Genomic DNA, 26,531 nt, shown 5'->3' with positions numbered 1-26,531 from the left:
CAGTGAAGAAATTGATTGAAACATTTTATTAATATTGCCAAGCAAAATTAATATTCCTTACTCTTCAGTGTAGTCGACGGGACCTCGTAAATGAATTACGTTCCAAGCTGTTATTCCAAAGGTTGCGTGTTCGAAACCCATTTCTGTAAACTATGTAACAGTAGTCGGGAACTTCCTGATAATGTTCTTTTTCAGCAATATGGTGTCAAAATCTTCACACCAAAAATCAACTTACTCAGTGATGTTTTATTGTCTTTGTTCTTTGTTTTTTAGTTTTTAGTTTATTATTTAGCTACATATACAACTGACTATTCTTTCATTTCTGTAAGTTCGTCAGTATTTGTGACCGTGCATAGATTTGAGATGGAACCCTCGGCTATTCTGCAATTTCTCCCTTCCAGGGAAGTCATATTTTCTTTCATCCAACCCCCTTCCTTATTCATCCCATCTCTTCATCCACTGTTTTCTCCCCTCCGCTTTTCCTTGTACGCAATGTCGTGGTCGCCCACTCATCATTTTCCTCCTCCTCCCCTCCGATCTCTCTTTCGTGCAGCCACTGCACCCCCGTCACTTTTTCCCTCTGCCCTCCACTTTCCCTTTCTACAGCCGCCTATGACCCAACCCACTCTTTCTCACCATTTTTCCCTTCCCAATGACTCTCACCCTCATGATTTGCTTTCTTTGCCTCGGTCCTATTACCACTATCTTCTAGTATTATAGGTATTCACTCGATAAAACAGATTTTTAAGACTCTTGGCAAGGGAATACAACCTGAGTGGAACCTTACACTTTCATGTAGGGCCCCCGCCCACTGGTAACTTTTTCAAAGCAACTATTTAGTTGCTAAAAACCCACGTGGTCTATTACTGCCAGCAACAGTTTACTCGCCTTGAAATAGGTCAAGATGTAATTATTTAGTTGTGGCAACTAAAAAGTCGCCCTTGTGTGAGGCCACAGTCAACGCCATATGTTTCATTGGAACTTCCTCAAAGCAACTAAATAGTTGTTTTGTAAATGTTGCCAACAACTTTTCGGTCTCTCCCATCATTGACCTTTTTGTGATTGACTCAAAATTCTAGTGTCGGTTCTACGGCGTCTTTTGGAGTGTTCACATCTAACATTTTTTTCCTCTGCGAATTACTTTCTGTTGTGTTATTTTATGTTATATATCTGATGTATTCCCTAAGCATCCTTCCATAATGGAAAGTGACGTGGAAAGTGATATGCGAAGTGACACTGGAAGTGACGTTTCTACGGAAGATTTAGAGGTCAGGAAAATCTCTGGTTCGGAATCCAGCTTTTCAGAGCCTACGGATGCCAATCCCGAGGAGACAGATGATGAAGAGCTGACACCGAATAGGGAATGGCAGGAAGTGAATACATCAGGCACTCCCTCTCCTGCACCTCCAAGGTTCAACCTTGAAGTTATTTCATCAGTAAATTTTGAGGTTGACCCAAATCGTGGAGTGCAGAAATTTTTCAAACTGTTTGTTGATGACCAAATAATTAAATTTATTACCGATGAAATAAATCAGTATGCTGGACAATATTTATAGAAAAATCCTTCCAGTTCAAGAGACCAATGGCGAGCTGTGAGTGCTGGTGAAATGCACGTGTTTTTTTGTGCTGATAATGTTAAAAAGTAAAGTGCGAAAACCTGAGCAGGAACATTTTTGGTCAATGAGGAGAATATTGAATACCCCATTTTTTGGTGAGACAATGTCTTACCAGTGATTTGCAAAAATATGTCAGTTTTTGCATTTTTGTAACAATGATTAGTATGATTCTCGAACTTCAAAGAATATGACTATTACTCGCCAAAATCCTACTACATTCAAACTGGCAAACATTCCTGCATTCATCATTTTTTTGTTCATCCCCTTGAATAATGATAGATAGAGGTTCCACTGTATTGTTATGAAATTTGAGTGGTTTAAGAGGAAATACTAGTGCGGAACAGTAGTGGATACAGAAAAAACACAAGGGGGGGAGGGGGGGGGGGCGCAAAATATTTTCTTGAGCTACCTTTTCTTTCGCTACCTTTTCTTTCTGGGGGTTAGATGGAAGATGGGACTTTCTAGTCCCAATCCCAATCTCGCCCAATAAAGGCATATAATTATTATTATTATTACCTTTATCGGAATGAAAAATAAGCCGCATGCAAAGTTTGAGGAAGTTTCATTTAAGTTGATTTTACACATACACAAGATAATGCTATCTTATGATAGAAAAGGGTTACAATTGTGGTTCTGCAATGTTAGGCAATGCAGGTAGCCCTGCAGGGGGGGGGGTACACCACCATATGTATCCGCCACTGGTGTGGAATGTGTACTGTTTCTTTTACCACATATCTTTCAGTTTCAGGAATTGGCTGACCTTTTGCCTTTGCTTGGAGTTCACTGCTCATTCATTGCTGTTCAACCATACAGAGATGCATGGAAGAGGGTGGTGGAAGCACCATTCAATGAAAGTAAGCTTGTAAATTTAAAATTTAAATTTACTATGCAATCAGACAGCATATATGAATTGAATTATCCATGTAGCCAATCATAGAAGGATAAAGCTGTGGGTGATGCTATTCTAAGAATTCTTTTTGTTCGTTGCTTTTTTAAACAGTCAATTTAACTTTCCCAAGATATCTTGACTTCACTCTAGGCAGGAAAAATTTGATGGACAAAAAATAAAGCTGGAATCAAGGGACCAGAGGTAGATGTAAGATATTGAGAGATGGAAGAGACTGACAGTTTTGAGAGAGAGTGTAATCTGTGGCAGACTATGTACTCTGGGATATTCATTGTTTGTATTCTTATTCCTCCATCTAAGGAAAACCAAATATAGTTCTATGCATGAGAAATTGGCCATCCTCAAACACAGAAGTGCTTCCCTGTGGCATTCTCCTCGATGAAGATGATCCATATTGGGCAGCATATCAATGGGGTTCTCTCAGATGGTATTGCATCATCCAGGTGAAGTGCGCCTTCAACTACAGGGAAATGATGCCTGAGACTGGTGTCATCATGGAAGGAATAAAACATGCTTGCAGAGAAATGAAGGGATATAACTACTATGCCATTGCAACTGATTCTTCTGCCAAATTCGGGGGATGTTTAAAATTTTTATGAAGCAATACTGTGACTTCATTGTTTCCACAATAGGATGAATGTGTCAGTTGCTGAGCAGGTTGCTTAGTCAAAACTATGACTTTTCAAACAAACTGCAGAGTGGTAGGAGCTTAAAAATGCATGAAATTCTTTTCGAATTAGGTTTTATTTTTGTTTTCATTGATATTTAGGAGGGCATTGGAGACGTGAAGTTATTTTTGCTGTCCCCTCATGTTGCTTCATACAGTTGACACTTCTCTCCTGCATGATCAGCTTTGCTGCTGTGTGTGTGCCAACATAACATTTGGCTCTCTTGTCTCTCACAATGACATTGCTTGCAATATGTGGTGCATGCTGCCGTGCTCCATCCCATGTGGTTGAGTCTCCAATTCACAATCGATTGTGTGTGTGATGGATCCTGCTGCTGTTGTTTCAAATCATGTCCTCATTGTGTGGGCTAACATGCTCTGGCCATAATTATGCTTCTTTTACCACCTCTGTGCTATTTTTCAGGCAAACATTCGTTGACGTTTGAAGAGGAGAGTAAATGCTTGAGCAGCTTGCAGCTCTTCCACCTTTGCCCATTTTTGCTGGAACTGGACTTGAATGGCATTGCAGCCAAGTGCTTGAAAAGTGGTCGAGTGGAGCTAGCTGCTCTAATTCTCCCTCTCTTACCACCCCCACAAAGGATGGCGTTGAAAGCAGTAAGTGTTGTTACAGCATGCATGTTGGCCATGTGAATTTATGACCTCCTGAAGTTCTCCACATCTCTCGTGTAAAAGTGCTTTGCAGGACTCTGCCTTAGATGTATTTACTGCATACACATGTAAGTGGTTATCAGAAATGATTATTACAGTAAGCTCTCGATTATATGAAGCAGGATATTACAAAATTTTTGATACATGTAGTGAAATTGTGGTCCTGGCGAAAAGCTTACGGTAAATACCTGGCACTATTAAAAAGTATGAAGTCTCGATGATATGAAATGTTTTGACAGTACAAACACTGGAATCAGTCCCCGGAAGCAAATGGGATCAGTTTATACGAACAAAGGTGAAAAATAGATTGTAGATTACACAAATTGCAAGCTTATTTATACGAGGGATTGGGGGGGGGGGGTTAAGGCAGGGAGGTGGTGGTGATGGTGGGAGGGGGAAGAGCTAACGAGGAAATGGGTTCCTCAAGGTCAGTGGGTTTACGTGCTGAGTCCAGGAGAACTGATAATAAAGGAGAGGAGTGGGAGGGGTAAATTTACGTGGTAAATGGCCTTTAATACCTAGATTGTTAATATACAAAAGGAATAGAACTGGACTCAAGACTGAGCCTTGTGGGACACCAGCCTTAACATCTTTTGTGGGTGAGGCAAATCTAATCCCATCAGGATAAATTGAGACGCATTGTTTCCTACCTCTTAAGTATGACTTAATCCAGTCAAAAGGCATTCCTCTTATACCAAAGCTTGTGAGTTTTGACTGGAGGATTTGATGGTTTACTAAGTCAAAAGCTGTGGAAAAGTCAAATAAAAAAGCCAGGTATTCTAATGTGTTGTCTAGATCAAACAATATTTTATTTATTACATGGTAAGTGGCTGTGGAGGTAGATCTGGACTTCTTAAAACCTGTGCCTAAAACCTTCCTAAATACTGTGAAGTTGACAACAGATTATATTTTTCCAAATATGATATAAGTCGATTATAGTAAACAATTTCAAAAATCGTGCTAAATTGATTTAAAAGAGAGATAGGGTGTTAAGAACTCATTTGATGTTTGTCGCCTTTGCCCTTATATATAGGTAAGACTTGGCTATTTCGAGTGGAGAAGGGTACTCACCAAGCCTGAGAGACTTGTTAATCAAGTAAAGGAAACTGTACTGCATTAAAAGGTTTTTTGATTATAACGAATAGAATACCATCCAGGCCTGAAGTGAATTTGTTTCCTAGCTTTTGGATGATGTTCTGTAATTCTCGATCAGTGCAGGGATACAGAAATAAAGAGTTCCTTGCTTGAGAAGTTTGGGGATTAGTTTTAGGACAAGGATTGCCAGATGCTCGTTGGGAAAGATAAAAATCATTCAGAACAGAAGCCATGTGTAAACCATCTGTAATGTTGTTGCCATTGGAATCAGTCAGATGGAAATCTGATTGATGATTCTTGGAGCTCCATCTCTATCTACGCCTGAGACCGTGTCTTATATAATTTTGGCCATTGCACAGCTATGGATTTCGATTAATATATAAACAAAAAAGGATTTGAGGCAAGCAGTACTAATAATATAATGTAATGTCTCCAAAATTTTAGCAATGATGAGTCATCCATGCTATGGCATACTTTTTAAACCCCGTTTTATAAATGTTTTCAACCGAAGGACTGGAGCAACTAGACCAGTAAGTGTCCGTTTAAACGATTTTATTCTTGGATGGGATTTCAGGCTGCCTCAAGTGTATCCTGTTTCCTTCTCCGAACATCCCCCTTGGATGACTCCCACTCCAGTGGTTAATATGTTTTTACGATCTTGATCAAAGTCCTCCATTACTCCCTCGGAGTACCAGCGTCTATTTCTTATGTTCCCATGGAAACACCCCAACCTAACGCAGAGGGTTCGAAGGGTAACTGTGCTTGTGCATGTGCAGTCTCTCCCCTCTCCACGGGGACATCAGGGCTAAGTTACATCCGATGTGTAGTGTTTACACAGTGGAGCTTTATGCTATAAAGACAGCTCTTCAAGCTCTTAGGGACGACAATGGCTCTTTCGTCATATGCACCGACTCCCTGAGCTCTCTGCAGTCCATCTCTGGCTTCTCACCCTTGCACCCAATCATACAGGAAATACACTCCCTGCTGCTGACCCTGATGAGAAAGGGAGTTAATATTAGTTTTCTTTTGGTCCCGGGAGATGAGGGGATAGCTGGGAATAAAAAAGCAGATGCTTTGGCCAAAGAAGCCCTTAGTGACGAAAAGTATGTGTTGACGCTAGTTCCCTATGTGGACCTAAGAGCCTCACTCAGAAATGCTGTACTGGAACAGCTGAAGGAGTCTTAGAGGACTCTGAATATAAACAAACTCAGTGGCATGAAAGGCGTAACAGCAGCGTGGCCTTCCTCTTCCTGGATCAATCGGAGAGATGAGGTAGTAATCACAGGATTGAGGATAGGGCACTGCCCTTTTACTCATGTGTATCTTTTCACTGAAGAGAAGGAACCTCCCCAATGTGATGATTGTAGATGCCCGTTAAGTATTCAACATATCCTGATAGATTGTGATAAGTACTGTGACGCACGGAGACGGATGAATCTAGAGGGAGACCTAGAATCCCTTCTACTATTCTACCAATATAATACATGGTGCGTTCCATAAATAATGGGACCTAATTTTTCCTGATGCAAGAGCTCGCTGTAAGGTGTTCTAACCTATTGGGCTAGGTGGAGGGGTAAGTTAGCTTCAAAATGCACCTGGTCTCATTCAGCTGCGAGCTACTGGAGAGTCAGGACATGCATACCTGTGAACGCCATTTTGGGTTCATGTTACACGTCACAATGAGTCGTTCTGTGGATCAATGGAACATTATCAAATCTTGCGTTAAACTTGGGAAATCCACCACCGAACTGTTTCCATTAATTTAGCAGGCCTCTGGGAGGGATTTCTTCCCCAAATCACAAGTTTTTTGGTGGCACAAGTCGTTCATGGAGGGCCAAGAGGAGATCACCAATGAACCTTGCAGTGGACGACGGTCAACCTCAAATTCATGGATCCAACCAACATCAAAACCATGCTCATGGTTTTTTTTTGACACCAGAAGTATTGTCCATCACCAATTTGTATCTACTGGGACCACAGTGAACTCAGTTTTCTACTTGGAAGAGCTCAAAAGGAGGGTCATAAGCTTCCGAAGTGACATCATTGCCGTGTGGAAAGTTCTTCACGATAACACACCGAGTCTCAATGCCTTCATTGTCAACGACATTCTGGTTGGGGCCCACACCCAATTGATTCCCCAGCCCAGCCTCCCTGCAGTCTTGGCCTGACTCTTGCTGAATTTTTTTTTGCTTCTTGGTAGAAAGGAGCCATGAAAGGAAAACATTGGGACATGATTGAAACCATCCAGGCCCATGTTACCTCGGCTCTAAAGGACATTCTGGTAAACGCCTTCCCGTCATGAAAACAACACCTCTAAAAGTGTATTGAAGCAAGAGGGTGTTATTTTGAAGATGTTCGATTATATGTATGAATGTACTCAGTAAATGATTTTTTATGAATTTGGTCGCATTACGGAATGCACCTTGTACCTTTCAGTTCCTCAAGGAAATAAGTATTTTTAATAAAATTTAAGTATTCTCACTCATTTTACGAAGTCAACATATACTGTGGATATATTTTTATTCTATTTCCATTGAAGTATTGGAATTAAATGATACAGTTAGCGGTGCAAAACGACCTAGCCGTCGACACACCCTAAATCTCAATTTTATTACTCCTACTGATCATTAATATTTGATAAAAATTATATTGTGTATCTTTAACTGGGATAAATTTTAATTAATTCTTAACGACTTTTCTATTCTTAGGTGCTGGAAACACAAGAGCCAGCCAAGGATTTAGTGTTACGATTGAAATCTCTTCCTACTCCTCTCCAAGTCTACTCCCATCAAGTAAGTTAGTTAGTTTTTGTTACAGGTTTGTAGCCATATCTCTATATTAAGTGAAACTTTCTCAATTAGTTTGTTAAGTAACATGTAGCCTATTACTGTGAAACTAATTCCTTAATGAGGCAGTGTAGAACAACTCCCTTACATAATATATTTTCTATGGCTAGAATGCTTTAAGCTGTTTTAATTCTTACTTTTATGCTGTCTTACACTGATCACATTAACAGTTACACCATACTGCTGATAAAACACTCCAACTGATTACATTTCTGTCGCCTCATTTTTCCTTCCACATCACTGCCAACCAAAATTTAAGGGGTGGCCATCTCTAGCTTCTGCTGTGGTGACTATTTCTATAAATTACTTTTGATAACATACATCGACATAGGACATATATGTATTCATGCTGATCTCACTTTTTTGTGTGCTGCATACATTGCTTATCTTGAATAATCAGTTAAATGTATAATTTTATTATTAATCCTTCCCATTGCCTCTAATTTCTGCAAGTGGCTAACAATAAGAATGTTTTATAATTTAGAATACATATTTTGTATTTTTCAGGTTGCTAAAATCTTGTGCGTGAATGATTTAAGGTGAAAGATCTCATATATGTGGTTCTACTGTGCTCCAAATGACGTTAATGAAGAAATAAAATTAATGAAGTTGATGAAAATTGTTTTCTTACCAACAATTTTTCTTGTAATTCTGATTTCCATAATATTTAACTGTGGTTTTCAACTGTTCAAATAAAAATAGTAATATGTACATGGTAATTATTATTGTGATAAACTGAATGTCCTAGTTCATTTTGGTATTTTATGAGTCTAAATTCTCTTTCATAAATGTTATATAAGATAAGTGATGAATGTACAATGGGTACTATGCACAATTTTTTATTAGTACTAGAATTAGAAGGTCCATACCTCATATGTACTCATCAAAAATTTTATGGATACATGTTTTTTAACTGAGATATGAGTCTTTAAAAATTATTCTTCATCGGATGCTTGAAAACACGACATCATAGGAGTGCCTGCCTGTGATGTCATGGCACAGTATCCACTGATGACAGAGCAGGGAAGTGGATAGAAAATTGGTCGATGTAGGGGGTCAAGCACAAATTTGGTGAAGATAATTGCTGTTTTAACATCAGATTGCAGATTGTGAATATGCTGGGTTCCCAAGGCATTGTTGTAACAAAGAAGGGGATTTTTTGGGGAGATTTGGAAAGACTAATATAAGTTGACTGCATTGACTAATAGACATAAATTGGTTTCACAAAAGGATTCTTGTGATCTACGTTTCACACATGTATCATTTGTTTAATGCAATAAGTGTATTAGTATTCATCAAATCAGAATGAATATTTGAGATAAAAACATGTGAAAACCATAAATGATGTGTAGTGCCCCGTCGCTGGTTTCCCATGTAGTTTCCTTCGTCGAGGAAAACGGAAGGCATTGATTGCTATTCGTAACCCACCATTAGTGTATTCATAATATACAAATTATTTGGTTTTAGAAATCCCAGTTTAGACAACTGTTAATGGTTAATTTTAACGTAATATGAAAAAGGCCAGATTGGCACCCATGCAATGCCACTCCACGTGACATCACAGGGAGAAGTGAATATCACATGAAGGTTGTGATTTTGTGAAGGTTTTGGTATTTTAGTGCATTTAAATCGATCATAACTGGATAAAATATATGCAAATTTGAAAATTATTATTTGTTTCATGTAGTTGTGTACATATTCATATTTGTGATATTATAAAACCCTTAAGTAAAAATAAGAATCTCCAATAACATTTACAATAAAATTGTAAATATTTTGATAATATTCATACATAGAATCAAATCTTGAGTGGTAACTATTTATTCCAAGTAAGTGGGTGAAATATGCACACTACTAATCGATGCCTTGGTACCGATCCTTACCCACTACTCAGAATTTTGTAATAGAAGTTTACAAATATCATCATAATAACCCTGCTAATAAACCAACACAATTGTATTTGCCAATATTGAATGGATGAATTAGTTACCATATTATATTACCCATGAAAGAACCCTGGTTGAAATCCACATGAATACATGAAGGATTTCCAGGTAGAACATAATGGTTTTTCTTATATTCTTTTCAAATCAAATTCCCTTCACAATAGGAAAGAATCTACGCACTGACAAAAGCAAAAAATTTCAACCCATTACATCAGAATTTTATGAGCTAGATGACAGGCTCTTATGAAAGCTTTTTTTCTCATTTATGATGGGTGATTCATGCTTGGAACAGTTTTCACATCATTATCTTTTATTTATATCCACCATGCTGAAAACAGCTGTACTTGGCCTTTGCATTAGAGTATTACAACAAACAACAATGGATGTCCCGAATGACCATGCCCTGGTTAGGAGTAACCAGCCCTGGTAGGACTCAATCTTTCGACCTTCATTTTGGCAGGGAGGACTGTACCCCGTTGGCTGGCATATCTTTTACAGCCTTCCTCTTCATATAAAAAGTTTTTATACAAAAATTTTGGATTAAATGAATGCAAGTTACTTTCATCATACTCCACAGAATTTTGAAAAATAAAACTGTAGGTATTAACTTAACACTAGAAGGAAAGGCTGGGTCATTTTGACCAATAAGACAAGTTCATCATTGAATTTAATCAAATGATTTCTTCATGATGATAGACGGAAACACGAACTATAGTAATTTTCCACACTTTAATCAAACTTAATTGACCTAGGTTTCAAAGCATGACAGTCATTCTCAAGGTGTCACAAACCAGAAAAGTTACAGTTACAGAACAATGTTACAGAACCTGTTACAGTTGGGGAGGGGGGTACAAAAATTCAGGGGGTGGAGACAAGGGAAATGATGAGGATGCGCACTGTATATGATACAAAACACTACCAATTAGTCCACATATACAAAATGCCAGAGGATGGTGGAAGGCCAACAAGGTCATAATATTAGGCAGAGTAAAATGGTGGGTCACTCATGGATGATTCCTTGGAGGAAGGTTAACACAAATCAAAGGTGAGCAGAAGTCAAAAACATGGTCGTTTAACAAGAAATTTTTGTCGTGGGAATTGACAACTTCAAGCATTTCTGGGAAATCCAATTTCCCTGCCGTGTTTTCTAAATGAAAAATAGTCAGCTCAAGTCACCATGCAGAATTGGAGGTTCGCTCTCCTTTGTACAATGTTCTCTGATTCCAGTTTTGAAAATCCGGCCCGTCTGCCCTATGTACAGCCCTTTTCAGAAGTTTTAGGACAAGTTTGTCACCACTTTTGCTTCTCAAGGAAATTTAGTTTCTCTTACTCCTTTTGCATTCCTAGGATATGCATAAATTTTGTTGGAGAAAATTGCAAATTTATCATTCAGTTTCAATGGTTATTTCCTGAGCAATTACTGTGTAATTGCCGTAGTTTTCAATGTTGGTTTGCATTTTAAATACAACTAGCAGGTCACCCAGTGTCTATTGAGAAGGATAGTGCCCAGATAAGTGGGAAACATGGAGCCCATTGCTCCCCAAATATCCCACGGTCGACTCAAAATTGAAGTAAGACTGAGCAGAAGATGCTGATCAGTAGGCAACAGAAATAGTAATGATTTCTGTATACTGCGCACTGGACTAGCTGATATCCCTCTCAACAACATTGATCATTTATGTGTGCACGTGTGTAGACCAAAAGCGTCATGCTAACGCAAACCCCACCAAAGAGGTTTGCACCGAGAAGATAAATAGGAGAGTGCAGTATCCTTGAAGTTAAATTTTCTCTTTGAGCTTATCAAGGGGTGAACCTACCCGCCAGGATGTCCAATTGCAGAAGTTGTATGATGTGACTAAACATATGGTAATGAGAGAATGATGCGATTGGAAGTAGCACAATGGGCTTCTGGAGTATTAAATGCAACTGTGTACTAGTTTTGGTCGCTATTCATGCTGCTACATGGAAATACATAGCGGATCGACAAACAGATATCCTGCTTTATTTCTAGGGCTTGCATTATAAGCTCCTCTTCTTTTTTATTAATGAAGATTAGTGCTTATATTGACTAATATGGCAAAGTGACTTCAGTTATAAATTATAATATACTTTAACAAGAAAAAATCATTTTAATTTTTGGAGCAGAAACATAATTTCAGTATGCCTTCTTTCTTCATGTGGGAATACACTGTCAGGTGGCCAATTGAGCCCAAAAATTGTGTCAATAGGTAATGACAATTAAGCTAATATGCCAAAGCAGGAAGGCAGCATCTCTAAAAAGTTTATTCTTAAAATCAAAGTTTAAATAAATGATAAAAACATGTATCACAAGGTATAAATTCTTCAGTATTTTTAACATCAATTGTGTGAATGACCTAGCGGAGAACATGTGCTACTGTGGATGTGAAGGCTGTGGGATCAGGTCCCCATCGCACAATAGATAACTCTTAGGTAATTCATTTTCAGCTCATTCACTCTTTTTGCATTTATTTACATGTTTCATATCATCATAAATTCACTGAAAGTGCTTTACACCCTCCTTTTTGAATGGTAACGAGTCGTACTTAAGTTGGGAATTGGGCAAGAGTAGATTTATCCTTTTTATGAATGGCTATATTTTGAAAGTTAGGGATTTAGAAAAGAGGTCAACCTAACAGTAAAAGGAAAATCAAAACCTGGTGTCAACATTTGTATATTGGTTTAAGCCTGGCGCAAGGGACCACACATCATTTTATTATTGAAAATTTATTGATTTTAATTTCTATTTGTTTTTAAGAGAAGCTGTTATGAACATCAAGGTACCTGCTTCAACACCACAAACCTCAGGCTAGGGATTTAGAATAGAGGCCTACCAGATAGTAAAGGAAGAATAAAAAACTAGTGTCCATGCAAACGTACTGGTTTAAGACCGGCACAAAGGAGTTGCATATTCCCTTTCAATATTAACCACACAATTTTCTGGGTAACTTTAACATAAAATATAATGTTTCTACTAAATTTCATACATTTAACTATTTTTAGTAAATGAAGTACAGCAAGTAATAAATGAACAGGAATTTTAAAATCTCAAATTTAAAATAATATTCAATTGAAATTTGGCACTCCCAGTGCATTCTTTCACCATCAGATAATCAGAGCCATATCCAATTCACCTAAATACAATTACGTATCTCTTTCAGCCACATAATTTTCAAACCTAAAAGTTGACCAAGTTAAATCAATCAATTTTGAGGGGTAGTTCAATTCTGGGGCCACCTGAGCCAAGTTTACAATAAAATCAGAAATTCAGCAAGTCGCACAACGAGGACTATTAGAGGAGGTAGCAATAAGGGGTTCAACCAGAATTTATTCCATGGCCTGGTATTGTATTTGGTAAAGGCGACCAACAGTTAATGCCATTTGCACCATAAAAGCAGTTAAAAAAGGTAGGGGCAGAGAAATCCAGCTTCAGCTTTATTGTGCTCTTCATGAAAGGCTCCAAGGGAACTTCGCCTTGATGTACCACAAAACAGATGATTACTGTTGTTGCAAAGTCCTTCACACAGTGGACAATTAGTGTTAGCTTGCTCTTAACAAAAGGTGATACGGAATATTAGCTAACAATCCCATACAACCGACAGAGTACTGTACACTCCTCAATTAAAAAGTTCACACCCAAAGCCGAAAATTTAGAAGTCCAGAGTTGACTCTGATGTGAAAATGTCCCATGTGACCCTATGCAAGGTCATAAACATAAGCTAAAAATGTTGAGATTTCTTTTATTGGAACAGTAATGTAATATTGGTGAGATTTACCACCCAGCAGTTAGATGAACTATATATTTAGGACCCATACCCCTAAACTTTATGAGAACAAACTTGGATAATTTATAAAACAATACAAAAATGTCTCTTTTCACCATTTCTTGTGGAAAATGTACTAAAAAATAATTGTATGCATAACTTTTACACTGAAAAGATTCTACATCAAATACATGCTTGTGAATGTCTCTCCATGTGGATGTGATTTAACATATTTGTTAACTGAAAAAAATGATTTTGAAAACTTGATTATCAAATAAATATTTGTCTAAATATTCAGGATGAACTACAAGGTGTGTTTTACATCAATTCCATTATCCTAATGAACAGCTTTTGATAAGCATTTCTTGACATGATAGACTGAAATAGCTTAAACCCACATAGCAGATAATATCTTCTAGATATCTATAGAATGTCTACAATATCTTATATATGTATGTACTAGATGTCTAGAAAATGTCTTCCATATTTTAACCCTCTTAATGCTTTCTTCCTGGGGTACTGGCAGGAAACGCGGAGGCTATTTTCAGAGAATGTAGCAACTAGGAAAAAAACAATACAAAGCTATAGCATTACATATCCAAATGCTATTTTTTAAACTGATGAGGTTAAATTGACAAAATATTTTTACGTTTATTGAAATAAGTTATAGCAAATCAAATGATGGACTACATAAGAGCCGATATATTGGCCGGCCGCACTTTTCGCCCAAGAGGCAAAAGCCGATAAATTGGCCAGCTGCACTAAAAGGGTTAAACATCTTTTAAAGGTCTAGAATTTGCCTTTCTAGAGCGGAGACTCTGATTGTATATGTCCACTGAAATTTGCCAAAAAGCACCTGAATCTTGAAAAAAAAGTGTAACTGATATGCTTTTGATAGATAGTCATTTCACATACATGCACTAAAACAGCAAAGGCAACTCCTCTGGCAAATGTTTATAAAAGTGATTTAAAGTTACGATAGCTTGTTTTTTAAATATCTATAAGATGCCTACAATATGTCTATTCTGTGAAAGTACGGCTAATGCTTAGCCTTCAAAAATACTAGAATTTTAGATACTAGAAGTATTTTAACAAAAAGATTATTTAAAGAAATTATACATATTTAAAAAAATATTTGTAATAAAAGAGCAGACATCAAAATTTTAAGAAAAAATTATCATTTAATTAATCAAAATTGATAGGTAACTATGAATGGTTTTAGCTTAACTACCATCAATAAACTAGTCCAATTCAGTGGAATAAAAGGTATGTCAAAATATTTCTTTTTGATTAATTTACAAGTAAATTCTTTGCTTCTATCTTAAAAAAACATTGTCATAACCTTTAATGTATCACAGTAATGTTTTCATATTCATTCATAGTCCTGATGAAGGTGTTTAAATATGTTGGCAAAAACTTGCATTAAAATTCTTCAAGACCTATACTGCAAGATACTGAATCAACATTCATTGATAATGTTACAGACTCCTTTGAGAAATCTAAAAGGAAACTGTAAGCTGCTTTGGAAACTTCAAATTTGGAATTGGAGGAGGAAGCCCCCAATAGAAAAAAAGAGAAAGACAGAGAGGTTCCGATATTCAGGAAGAATCCCAAGAAGGCACCCTACCATTACCTCCTGCTCCACCAGCAGGCTGTCAGTTGGAAATGGAACTTGTTATACTGAAACATATTGTATTCGAGTCATTTACCCTGAATTTTTGCAGTGGGTCCAATTTGAATCTGAATATTTAGAAAATATCTTTTCAAGATATCTTGTAGGTATCAGAAAAGTGGACGTTCAGATATCTACAAAATGTCCAAAAAATATTACAGGATATTTCCTAGATATTAGCTGAAGATGTTATAGATAATTTGCAGACATCTAGTTGATAGTTTGTGCTATGTGGGAATTACCAATCATTAATTACAAAAAATTTATAGCCATAATTATGTAGAAAAAAAAACAAGATAAAATAATGCTCCGTATAAGGAAGCATATATTTTACACTTAAAAACTCATGGAGTTAAAATGACCCATGACCATCCACCTGGAGTCAAAAAGTGACTTTCAAGGTTTATTATCACAGTTGCAGATGAATTAATTTCAATGTAATTGTCTAAGTTGATATCTAGAGTAACCATAGAAGTAGTTTTGACTTCTTCAGTCCCTAATCTGTGCAGAATGGGGTGGGGATGAAATGTGTAAGTGGGTTATGGGGAAATAATAGGAAGCCTCATCTTTAATGAAGAGCACAAGTGGTTATTTCCACACTTTTTCAACACATTTCCACATTTTTTTTAGCAAAATAAAGCCTGAAATGATTTTATAAGCCTCATCTTACTGCCATAACAAATAGGATCGTAAAATTTACCAAAACTTAATTTCTTTCAAAATACCCACAATTAAAGACCTAAAATAAGCCTTATCAGTGACATTAAAAAATATTCATTAAATCATGCCCATTACTGAGGACTAAAAAAGCAAAACAAATAAAAAGAAACACCAAAGGTAAATGCAAGTATGAATAAAGAGCATTCTCCACCTCACTCGTGATTTCATTTTTTCCATACTGGTGGACATGAACACTATTGTCATTACTTAAAATATGTGTTTAACATTGAATGTACAGGAAGGGGTAGAAAAACCTGATAAATAATATATATTGTATGCATAAGAAAAGCCCTGGCATTCTAAGAAACTTCATCTATGTTAACTAAACTTTATTGATTTACATTAGAAATATGTGAATGTTTGATCATTATAACCTGGTTAAATTTTCCTACCACTCGTAAGCTTAGGTAATTTGAGCTACTAATTGGCTTTATGATTGAATGTTCAACGGCAGGAAAATCCATACGCCAATCAAAGTTGAGAGCAAACCCTATCGTAGTTTCACACCAGTTCAGTTCAGCACCTACTCCCCTACTCGCAGATGATTGCTAAGCCATCAAAAACTGGTTTCTACTAAATATTTCACCCAACTTGAAGCACATGTGCAATTTTCCTGTTTCATGTACGCACTCAGAAAGGCTGTTGGAGCAGGGACAGGTATGGGAAGTTAAACATACGGCCATTAGGGTTACGTTCGGAAAGAGAAAGGTCACTTTTGCAAAAACCCTTTTCACCTATAATTTGTCACAGCACCATTCTTGGTGAAAAACTGGTTTCCGCAATTTTGACCCAGGAACTTTCAATCAGCCTCAATGGCTGGGACTGCCACTTACAATTCAAGGCAATCTAACACTGTCAAACCATAACAAAATCGGCATTAGCAAAAATAATTTCCTGTGAAATAAGGTTAAGGCAAATTAAAGTAACAAAACTAGTTTTATATACAAAAATATTTTACATGATTAATTTAAGGCATATGACCACAGCTGAAACTACTAAGGATATAGTTAAAAAATCTGGCATGACAACACGGTTCTCCAAAACTATTTCCCCTTGCTCAGTGCTAACCACTAGATTATCATTCAACTTTTGAACAGTGGCTAATAGTATTTCCAGCTTATTGTTACTCTCAGTCAAAAGCTCATGGTTCTCCATTACTAAATTCACGGGTTCTGAGCTCATAACCGGATCACCATTCAACTTCTGAACAGTGGCTACAAGAGTTTCCAGCTTATTATTATGTTCCGTTAAAAACTCAGAATAATCTTTTTGGTTTGCAGCATCAATATTAACAGCCTTGCCAACTATATTCCTGAGCTCTTTCATGCGAAGATCATTCATAATAGAGCTAGCAATCACTCCAAGTAAAGTACCAAACACCGACCCTATTATCGACCAATATTTCGTCCTTTCTGCTTGGGCTCTCTCTTTCTCGTGGCCCATCTTGACAGCCGAGGACAAAACACTGAAATAATCCCTTTCTTCTCTCTCTTTCTCATGAAATACCTCACTGATCATCTTTTCTTCCTTAATAACGGCATGTTCCTGAAACAGAGCTTAATTGTAAAATCTAAAAAGACTTAGCCTTCATCAAGTAGTTCCAAAGAGACTTACCAACGTCACTAGCTGAACGTATCTCTCCTCCCCTCGAGGCGTTTTGTCTAATTCCCCATAAATCTGTTTCAATTTCTTTTGGAGCGCCGATAGTTGGGACTGAATTTTTCTCCTTTCTTCTTGAGCCAACACAAAATTCTTCTCGGCCTATAATAAATGATAAACGACTTAGACCCATCGAAATCTGGGAAAACTCCATTCTAATAAGATGTTAAAAACTAAATCGTACATCAATAACTCTACTTTGAGCATCGTGTACTTCTTTCAACCCAGTAACCTCATCGTACAGATGTTGCACAGTAAGGAATTTTTTCCTCCACCATTGGAATGAAAGAAAATTTTCATCCGGTGTAGACCACCTATGCGTTGCTGCAGACATAGATCGCACTGAGATGAAATAACGATCGCGGCTAGTGACCACCCCATGTACGCAACGGCAATAAATATTGAACCGAGGCGGCATTTCCGTACATCACAGGTAGCGATACACTAATTGACATTTAAGTATACGTAAACAACATCGAATAATGCGCGACGTAGAAACCAACGACGAAAATCAACTCAGCAAACCAATTGTCGCGACGAAGAAAATAAATTTAGAATCATTCTTATCTCCCGAGCCCTCTCCCAACAGGCAAAACGTTAGCAAGATAGAGATCTACAGGACAAGATTAAAAAGATGTCACATAATTCACAGATGCATATCACAGCATACTTCACGCTTCGAATAACATGAAATCGTACTGACACCTGAATAATTTAAACTTAGATCGAAGAATGGTCACCGGTGCGCTAAGATCAGCAACAAGACACACGCACGCTACTGTCTTCAAACTGCTTCAAGCGTTTGCAATACCACTTCTAACGAAACTTTGCTCGTTGCAATTGCGTCGAGGGCACGCAATTAATTATTTTCAATATTCATTGAGGGAATGGTGAAATATTGCCCGTGACGATGATTGAATCCGTAAAATTACAGGAAACTCATTCACAACTCGTAGAATATGAAGACAACTACCATTTTGTGCGAAAACAATAGACAGCCGTAGGCCGTAATAAAAACAAATAAAAGCTGCTATCAGCTGTTAACAAACCAAGAACGATAACGAATAAATATTGTGTATAGTCTATGATAATGAAGATTGTGACTCGAAGGTTTATGTGAATAAGTAAGTTACTCACAATTAATGAAGAACCTCTGCCATCACCAATGGCTTATATTGTAAGTAATACTCTTATCTGCAGCAAAAATTCACGTGTTTGTTTTGACGATGGCAGGATGACACATTGAAGAGCGTACTGCGAATGTGTCCCACCCACTACTCTAAGGGTTGTATCTGCGACATGTGTCCTGTCTAAAGAAATTGGAATATTTTATGGTGAAATGCACTTCATTCTAGTTACTCGAGTGACAGTAAAAATGGGATGTCACGGGGATCGAATGCAGGCTCTGGCTGATTGAAGCACCTTAATTATGAAATGGAGTGATATGTGTTGGACTGAAAGCTGCTCCTAATTTGGTTTAAATTATTCATATAATTCAGGACAAATATTATCCACCATGGATGTGGAGAAGCAGGAAGCCGAAGCGAAGAAGACAGGAGAAACTCATGTTACTAACATGCTGCAGCGTCCGGATCAACTAGAGAAGGTGGGTTACAACTTAGAGGATTTTTTTCAAATTTCTGCATTTTATTGGAGAACTATGGACTATATTCTTTTGTTTTGGCATGACCCGTATTAATAATTTTAATGCTTCTGGTGCATGCAACATTTTCTTTCCTTTCGCCATAATATCAATTGTAGTGTTTACATCTATCTAGAGTCAACACCATGACAATTTCTGACGAGGATCTTGTTAGTATACTTGAGTTAGACATTATAACATGGAAAATGTTTCGGAGGCGTTTGGAGTAGTTTATAATGGTAAAGGGATGATAAAAATTGAGCCAATAGGAAATAGGAAAAGAAGGGCATCATGTTGCAGGATATACGAGGATACTCTCTGACGATAGGAACGGGGGAAGAAGGGGGTAATATGCTATGTACAAAGCAGAACATGCAGTGATAATGAGGTATTTACGCATCCTCATCTGCACTCATGTTTCATGGCAGCATTGCTAATTTTCATCATGCATTGGTTATTGTGTGGTATGAAAACCATCTGCTCCTGCTCCCACATCCTTATACCAACTCACCCACATGCTAAATGGGTTCCCTAGATCTTCACGGTGCACGTTCACCTTTGTCATTGTCTTCAGCCCTCATTCGGCAGCCCGACCCTTCCAGCATCTCATGTATGCTGGATTCCGAGTGTATTCTTCTAGGTGGAGTGGCGAGCTTGATTTCGTTTTCACATTTGGAGTTTACCTGGAATCCTGGCTGCCATAAATCCCAAATCCAACTGGATTATTATAAGTTGTGAGGCAGAATTTTGTCTTGATTCTGGCTTACATGCTAGATTTTGTTATGTACTCTGTATTTTACAGTCAGATTCCAGAATGCCTGGCTATTTAGGATATTATAGTCATCCAAGCAAATCCCATACTCACTTTACACCCTCTTCTTGCACCGAGGCACATATAATGCATCTGAAACTTGATCTCTTCAAATGATTAACTTTTCAAGCTTATGTGACACAGCATATGCATCCTTGCTATTCCGTTCCTATACTCTGCTTTAATCGTAGGTATTTAAATCCCCAAGGGTGCTTTAATTTGGAGGCACTGAAGATTTTGTGCCGACATTAAGTGAAATATTTTTAGCTTGGTAATTGCTCTAAAAAAAAAATTCCAAAACATTACATTCTATTAAATATTGTTTGAACTTGATAATTATTGATACGTGCTTACATTTTTCAGAGCTGTTCACTTTTGCCTGCTGCCTGTATTTGGTGGTTAGTACAGGGTCTTACACAGGTTCCAGGGCAGTTTTTACATCTGTATCTTGTCTCATATCTCCGTTTTGTCTCGTATTAGGTACTTAGACCCCTTACCCCTTAGTTAGTACATACCTACTTAGACCCCTTGTCCCTATCCTGGATCCGCCACTGGGCTTAGTTAAGTCAGTGAGGTAATCGTTGATTATGAGCAATGAGCAAGTGACGATTCTTCTTTCACTGTAAGGAGTAAATACCAAAACTGGAAATGGCCTACATGAAATTGTGCTGGGAGATGTTTAAAGAATATCCACGAGGAAGTAAATCTCAGGAATAACAAATATGTCCAATTTTCACTACATTGACCTTTTTATCCGTCCAGTTCAAGCCCAAAACTCCAATAGACTTTTTTAAGTGCCTCCATTTTCTTTGCATTGGGTTTGGCGCTTGTTACTTAAAACTGAAAAACATTTAATGTTTGCCTCTCTTTATAAACTGGAGTGTATAGCATGGGCATATACATATAAATATTTCATTTCTTTATTAAATTAGCTTTTCTATTAATTCTATGTCATATCATCAATCCAGCTGGTTAATCAATTATATGATTGTAGTGCAAGTTGACTACTGTATTTTGCAGAGAAACCCCGGACTGAAAAGATTATGAAATGCATAGGTGGTTGTTTATTTGCTAGCTTGATACATGTTGTGCCCCTTTTCTCATGCAGTTCTCTTTTGTGGTAAAATTTTGTTTGGAACAACTTCTGTACTTGAAGCTATCCAAAACATGAGGATGTACCTGATTTTTGCAATATTTGTAAAAAATAAATGAAATTTACAGGTTGAGCAGTACATGAGGAAGAGGAGCAGGAATAAAGCGTCGGTGGAAGCGATGTTGAAAACTGCAATGCAAAGTCAACTAGATGGAGTCAGAGTTGGGCTAAACCAAGTGCAAGTAGCTCAGCAAGATATTCAAGGGATCAAAGAATCGTGAGTAGTTGTAGTTTTTAGAAAATATTTCTGTGCTTCTCTGACTTTTTCTCCTGCCATATAAATTCTCTAAATATGTGATTGATTCAGCTTTTCATATATTGCTACAGTAAACTCTCGATTATACGAAGCAGGATTTTACAAAGTTTTCGATTATACGAAATGATATTTCGGTCCCGGCGAAAAGCCTATGCTAAATGCATGGCGCTATTCGATTATACGAAGTTTTGATTATACGAAATCTTTTGAAATTACAAACCTCGGCTCGGTCCCCAGGAGCAAATGGCATTCGTTTATACGAACTACGGCGAAATATTTATCAATAAAACTAGTTACCCCGGTGTAAGTAGCTAAAAAAAATCAGCGCTTCCGACTGTGGTCCATCAAAAGTGTGAAATCGTAAATGATAGTGCAACTTTGGAGAGAAAGGGTTCGCCTAAAACCTCACGGAGGGAATTTAAGGGAAGTAGCTAGGGATTATCTTCATTTTGCACTAAGCGCCCCGCAGCCTTTCTTTCACAGTGGTACGCAAATATCTCAAGGGTTCGTGTCCACAGCACTTGGAAATACCTGCTGATGATTTTTTGTGCTGGAGATTCATGCTAATGCGGAATAAGGCCGCTTCTTAGAAAAAGTCATTTTGGTTGGTGGCACTATGGCTATGAAAAACCACCATGGTAGAATTTCTGTTGTATCGGTTTTCCGCCAAAACCCAAACTTCAGACCATTGAGTGGTGCATCAGTCAATTTTACTCAGTGCCACACCTTTGATGCCAATTTTCTCTCTGCCATTTTTTTAATGCTGTTACTTCAGGTAATGAGTGCTGTGTAAGATGATGTGGGTGTTGTGTAAGCAACAGTAATTAATTTCACTTTAATCATTTAAAATGTCGCTGGTCAAAAATCTTACAATGCATTTCTGTTCTTGTTTAAGTTTGAACTAAGATGACATGTTAATGACATACCCTCTGTCAGTCAGTTAAACTTTGAATCCTATTGTGACTGTTCAGTTTCTAAATATTTTTATTTCAACTTATGTGATATCATCCTCATTTATTTTGTGCCTTCTCCTCATCTTGGTCATTGATATTCGTTCTCATTAGAGAAATTCAGTGTTTTTTTTGATTATCATACAGGAAAGTGTATTTTATGTTCTCCACCAATACTCTGCAATTTGCAATGTGTATTTCATTGTGATTGTTTTGGTGAACTTAGGCTTTGTGTTCAAGCTATTCATGAGGTTAATTTTTATTGAGGAGGGAGAGGTATCGATGAGATAGTTACCCTCTCACAAGTATATGATCAAAATAATCAATGCTCATAACAGCTCTGAACTTGTAGGATCCCAGAATAAGATTTTGTTGGTTGGCTCAAAAATGCCAGTACACAATGTTACTACCTTGTTAATCCCCTTAGAATTCAGGTGAAGGATATAGACTGTTGAAATATCTATGTATTTCATTATATTTAAAAAGCATAGGTAAAAATTTGCATTTGGTGGTGATTGTAGACAATTTATGCCCTAGACCTAATTGTTATTCTATACTAAGGATCTAAACTGATTTTTGTGTTTCATTGCAGTCTTGTTTCCTTGGATAAATTATTTTCTTCAGTGCCTAAATTGTATGAGAAATTGCAAGATGTGCGGGATGAAAATATGCGTCATTCTCAATATGTTACGGCAATGGAAAACCTCAAACATATTTTCACTGTGCCAGAAAGTGTAGAGAAAACAAAACAGTGGATACAGGAAGGAAAACTCTTGCTTAGCTTTCAGGTGTGTATAGTTTATTATATTTGTCCCTCAATTTATTATTTTATATCTTGATATCCTCGCAGCTGAGCTTCTCGGAAGTTGATGCAGTATTTTTTTTTTTAAACATATATCAAGTTAAAATTTATGAGTTATGCTATAAATCTCTATTGTCACAGTCACAGACGAAGGGATATTTTCTCAGGATATTTGGTTTTTCCCTGCTAGCAATTCGAATTCATCTGCTTATCTCGTGAGAACTTCTAAAGATGGACTGAAAATAATTGAAGAAGAAGAAAATCAGATGGAGAAGCGCGTGTATATTGCAAAACGCCTCGAATTGTCCGCTAGCACTTGACAGTAGGAGAGAGGGTAAAGTGAGCTACCCGTTGAAAATAAGAAGTTGGATGAAGCCGAGTATCAGATGGGTATGCTGCTGAAATGGCAGATAAGAATAGATATTTGGTAAATAAGAATGTATACATTAGACAGAAATCCATCGTAGCAGTGTAAAAGCGGAGACGGCATGCAATCATTTTTTCATGAGGTGGTGTGTCCCGTTAGGATATTTGAAAGAGATGTTTGTTGAATCAACTATATGTCCAAATTGTTTCCATAAAATTAAAATATTCCATTAATCAGCTAAATTCCTGTTTGAATCCTTTAAAGGAAATCTCAATTACTGGCCAAAATCCTGGGTTTCCTGCTGCATAGGCAACCCAGTCAAACATTCCCGCATTCATCGTTTTTTTTTTGTCCCCCCTGAAAAACGAAGATTGAGGTTCCTCTGTATACCTTTTTATTTATACATTCATCAAGGGAAATAGAAGAAAAAACATACGTTTAATATGCTTTACACAGTTCTAGTATTCGAGGTATTTGAATATTTGAGCAATGATTTAATATTTGAATTCGATATTCGAGTTTGAGAAATCTGCTATTCGACCCATCTCTAAAAAATCCACATGGAAACAGCGTCAATCGGTCTAAGTTCCTTGGGCTTATCATTTCCAAGACCCTAGATTGGTCTCATCATATTCAAGCCATAATCAGCAGAGTATCTGTAGGCACGTATATGATTAGGATGTTAGCACCTGTTTTGTCTCTGGATACTTTGAAAAAGCTGTACATATTTCACTAAAATACACTCTCACTTATCCTATGACATTTTGTTCTGGGGAAATTCAACTGCCTCTAGCAGAGATTTTCTGCCCAAAAGCAAGCCATCAAGTCAATTTTTCAAGTCTCCATACAAACCCCAGGCAAACTTCTTTTTTCAAATGCTAAAATCCTCACACTGCCTTTTTTATATATTTTGTCATGTGCTTGCTTCATACACTCCAACTGGGACAAATTTCCTGCAAATGTCTTTTACCTCAATTACTATCCCCGCTCCAGAAATAATATACACACTCAGCAATACTCAAGTTCTCTTTGCCTGAAAGGCCCCTACCACTCCACTTCTGCAGTTTTTTATAATATCCCAGATGAAATTAAAGTCTTCTCTTCTCCTGCTTTGTTTAAATTGAGGGTTAAAAATCTCCTATTCAAAAATTGCTATTACAGTGTCACTGAATATCTTGAAGACTATTATAATAACATGTGATATTGTAATCTGTATTGTATGGTTTTCCTTTTTCTGTATTTTCGCTGTATATAAGTATATATTTTACATAAAAATACCCCAGGTTGGGCAGAATCACAGCACACACAAAAAAGATAAAAAAACACTCACAGTACTAAATTTTCGGTGACGAATTACCACCTTCCTCAGAGTTAGGTAGGAGACTGTATAAATATATTGCGACGATACGTACCATCAGTTGAATTTGCCAACTCTAATGTCGGACGATTTCAATCCCCGGCTCCACTGATTAGAAACCAGCGGTGACAGTGCATACCTTCACGTAATCAACTGACGGTGGACGGATCTTACCTAATAGGAAAACCACGTGGGTTCTACGGCACGCAATCACGAAAGAAAAGGAAAATACGGGAATTTTTGAACCCCAATGCGAAGCACAGCAGGAACAAAACGACTTTTCTCGGAATGTGAATAGTTTTACACATTTATTGGTGACAAAATGAAATAAAATGAACATAAATAACTTCCTTCTTAAATCTAATGAGGGATGGAATGATTATCTGTTTAGATGACACACTGATGGAAAAAGAATAAAGAATGCAATACCCCACCAAATCAAAAAACTAATACTAGTGCATAACAAAATTTATTATGGCCTCTGTAGGAATCTCTACGACAATTATGAATGTCGGTTGGATTGTCCAACTTGAATTTTACATGCTCCACGTCCACTCGTACTAAAGTGTCCAGCACTATTGGAATTTCAAGCACAAACTGCAAGGACAGGAGAATAATTATACAGGTTTTAGCTTCGTGACAAGCTTTTTCTTTGACGTTAAGTGAAATCGTCCCTGATTCACTGTTGCAAACGATCACCTCCACATGAGGTGTCTTCTTAGTGGAAGAAATGCTGGTTGGAGTAGGGAGAGTGGATAATTCACTATCCAGGGAGAGAAGGGGATTTGTAGAGTACTTATGTGTCGAGATGTGGCTCCTCGTCGTGATCACCGCTGGGCGCGTCATCAACCCACAGGATTTTGGTTGCCTGAGGTTTTGCGGGATGACCGGCGTATTTGCGTTGCTTGACTTGACGAAATCTCCACGACACTGCTCCTCTTCCTCTTTCCTCCGTCTTCTCTCTCCACGGTGAGCTGCCGGCCTTCTCTCGCCAGGCTTACGGAGTATCTCTGACTCCTAGCACCGCCCACTCACAGTTCAACAACCGCACACCTCTCGACGCCTTGCGCCGGGCCCGTTTCATATCGTAGATCACATGATACAAAAAAAAAACAATTGACGTACGAAACCCTAAATCAGTTTAGAGCAAGGCCGCCTGTCTGCTGCTGTGCCCGCGAATTTGAATGAGCAAAAGCTCAGGACAGGGAATGAGCGAAGTGAAACAAAGAAAGAAATGGAACGAATACAAAAATATTACATGTGCGGGCCATACCGTCACAATATATTTTTATATGTGTAAACCTTCACATAGCCATGGATTGTATTTTGCCAATGGTGATAAATAAATATTATTATTATTATTGTGTTTAGATTTGAAATCACTGATATCTGTAATAAACCAAATAAATTTTATCTAAAATATATGAGAATGGTGGTTCCACAATTATGGAGTAGATGGGAAGAATAGTGTTTTGACGTATTTCTCAAGTTTGAAAATAAATTAATCGTCATAGGATTTGAACTGTTGAATTAATTCCAAGGACTCCTTTACATGGCCTACTATGTACCTTTACCTCTTACTTAACCACAGTACCACTACAGTGGTTAAGTTGT

General features: G+C 37.5%; 3 protein-coding genes across 6 annotated transcripts in view; 2 read left to right on the top strand and 1 right to left on the bottom strand.

Annotated features, from left to right (window-relative positions):
• LOC124171901 overlaps nucleotides 1-8,511 on the top strand; it is a 139,764-nt gene extending 131,253 nt beyond the window's left edge. The window contains exons 36-39 of the mRNA XM_046551298.1: nucleotides 2,359-2,470; nucleotides 3,615-3,805; nucleotides 7,663-7,746; nucleotides 8,308-8,511. Coding sequence (XP_046407254.1) covers nucleotides 2,359-2,470; nucleotides 3,615-3,805; nucleotides 7,663-7,746; nucleotides 8,308-8,343 — 423 coding nt within the window. The 3' untranslated portion in view covers nucleotides 8,344-8,511. The remainder of the gene's footprint in view (nucleotides 1-2,358; nucleotides 2,471-3,614; nucleotides 3,806-7,662; nucleotides 7,747-8,307) is intronic.
• Nucleotides 1-18,541, bottom strand: part of LOC124171903 (mitochondrial potassium channel-like) — a 62,604-nt gene extending 44,063 nt beyond the window's left edge. Inside the window, exons 1-3 of one of the 2 annotated variants that reach the window (XM_046551302.1) lie at nucleotides 17,764-18,538; nucleotides 17,535-17,681; nucleotides 16,838-17,465 (exon numbers count right to left, since the gene is read on the bottom strand). In XM_046551302.1, coding sequence (XP_046407258.1) covers nucleotides 16,875-17,465; nucleotides 17,535-17,681; nucleotides 17,764-17,997 — 972 coding nt within the window. In that variant the 5' untranslated portion in view covers nucleotides 17,998-18,538 and the 3' untranslated portion in view covers nucleotides 16,838-16,874. Of the gene's footprint in view, nucleotides 1-16,837; nucleotides 17,466-17,534; nucleotides 17,682-17,763 lie in introns of those variants that run through there. The other variant, XM_046551303.1, reaches the window with a different exon arrangement.
• Nucleotides 18,542-18,618: 77 nt separating this feature from the next.
• Nucleotides 18,619-26,531, top strand: part of LOC124171902 (exocyst complex component 3) — a 32,944-nt gene continuing 25,031 nt past the window's right edge. The window contains exons 1-4 of one of the 3 annotated variants that reach the window (XM_046551300.1): nucleotides 18,619-18,703; nucleotides 18,813-19,185; nucleotides 21,254-21,402; nucleotides 22,984-23,179. In XM_046551300.1, the coding sequence (XP_046407256.1) occupies nucleotides 19,096-19,185; nucleotides 21,254-21,402; nucleotides 22,984-23,179 (435 nt within the window). In that variant the 5' untranslated portion in view covers nucleotides 18,619-18,703; nucleotides 18,813-19,095. Of the gene's footprint in view, nucleotides 18,757-18,812; nucleotides 19,186-21,253; nucleotides 21,403-22,983; nucleotides 23,180-26,531 lie in introns of all 3 variants that reach the window. The other 2 variants (XM_046551299.1, XM_046551301.1) reach the window with 2 other exon arrangements.

This window comes from Ischnura elegans, chromosome X (assembly GCF_921293095.1).
Source record: "Ischnura elegans chromosome X, ioIscEleg1.1, whole genome shotgun sequence".
Taxonomy (NCBI): domain Eukaryota; kingdom Metazoa; phylum Arthropoda; class Insecta; order Odonata; family Coenagrionidae; genus Ischnura; species Ischnura elegans.
The sequence above is the reverse complement of the archived record's forward strand: the minus strand, read 5'-3'. Positions and strand labels throughout refer to the sequence as shown.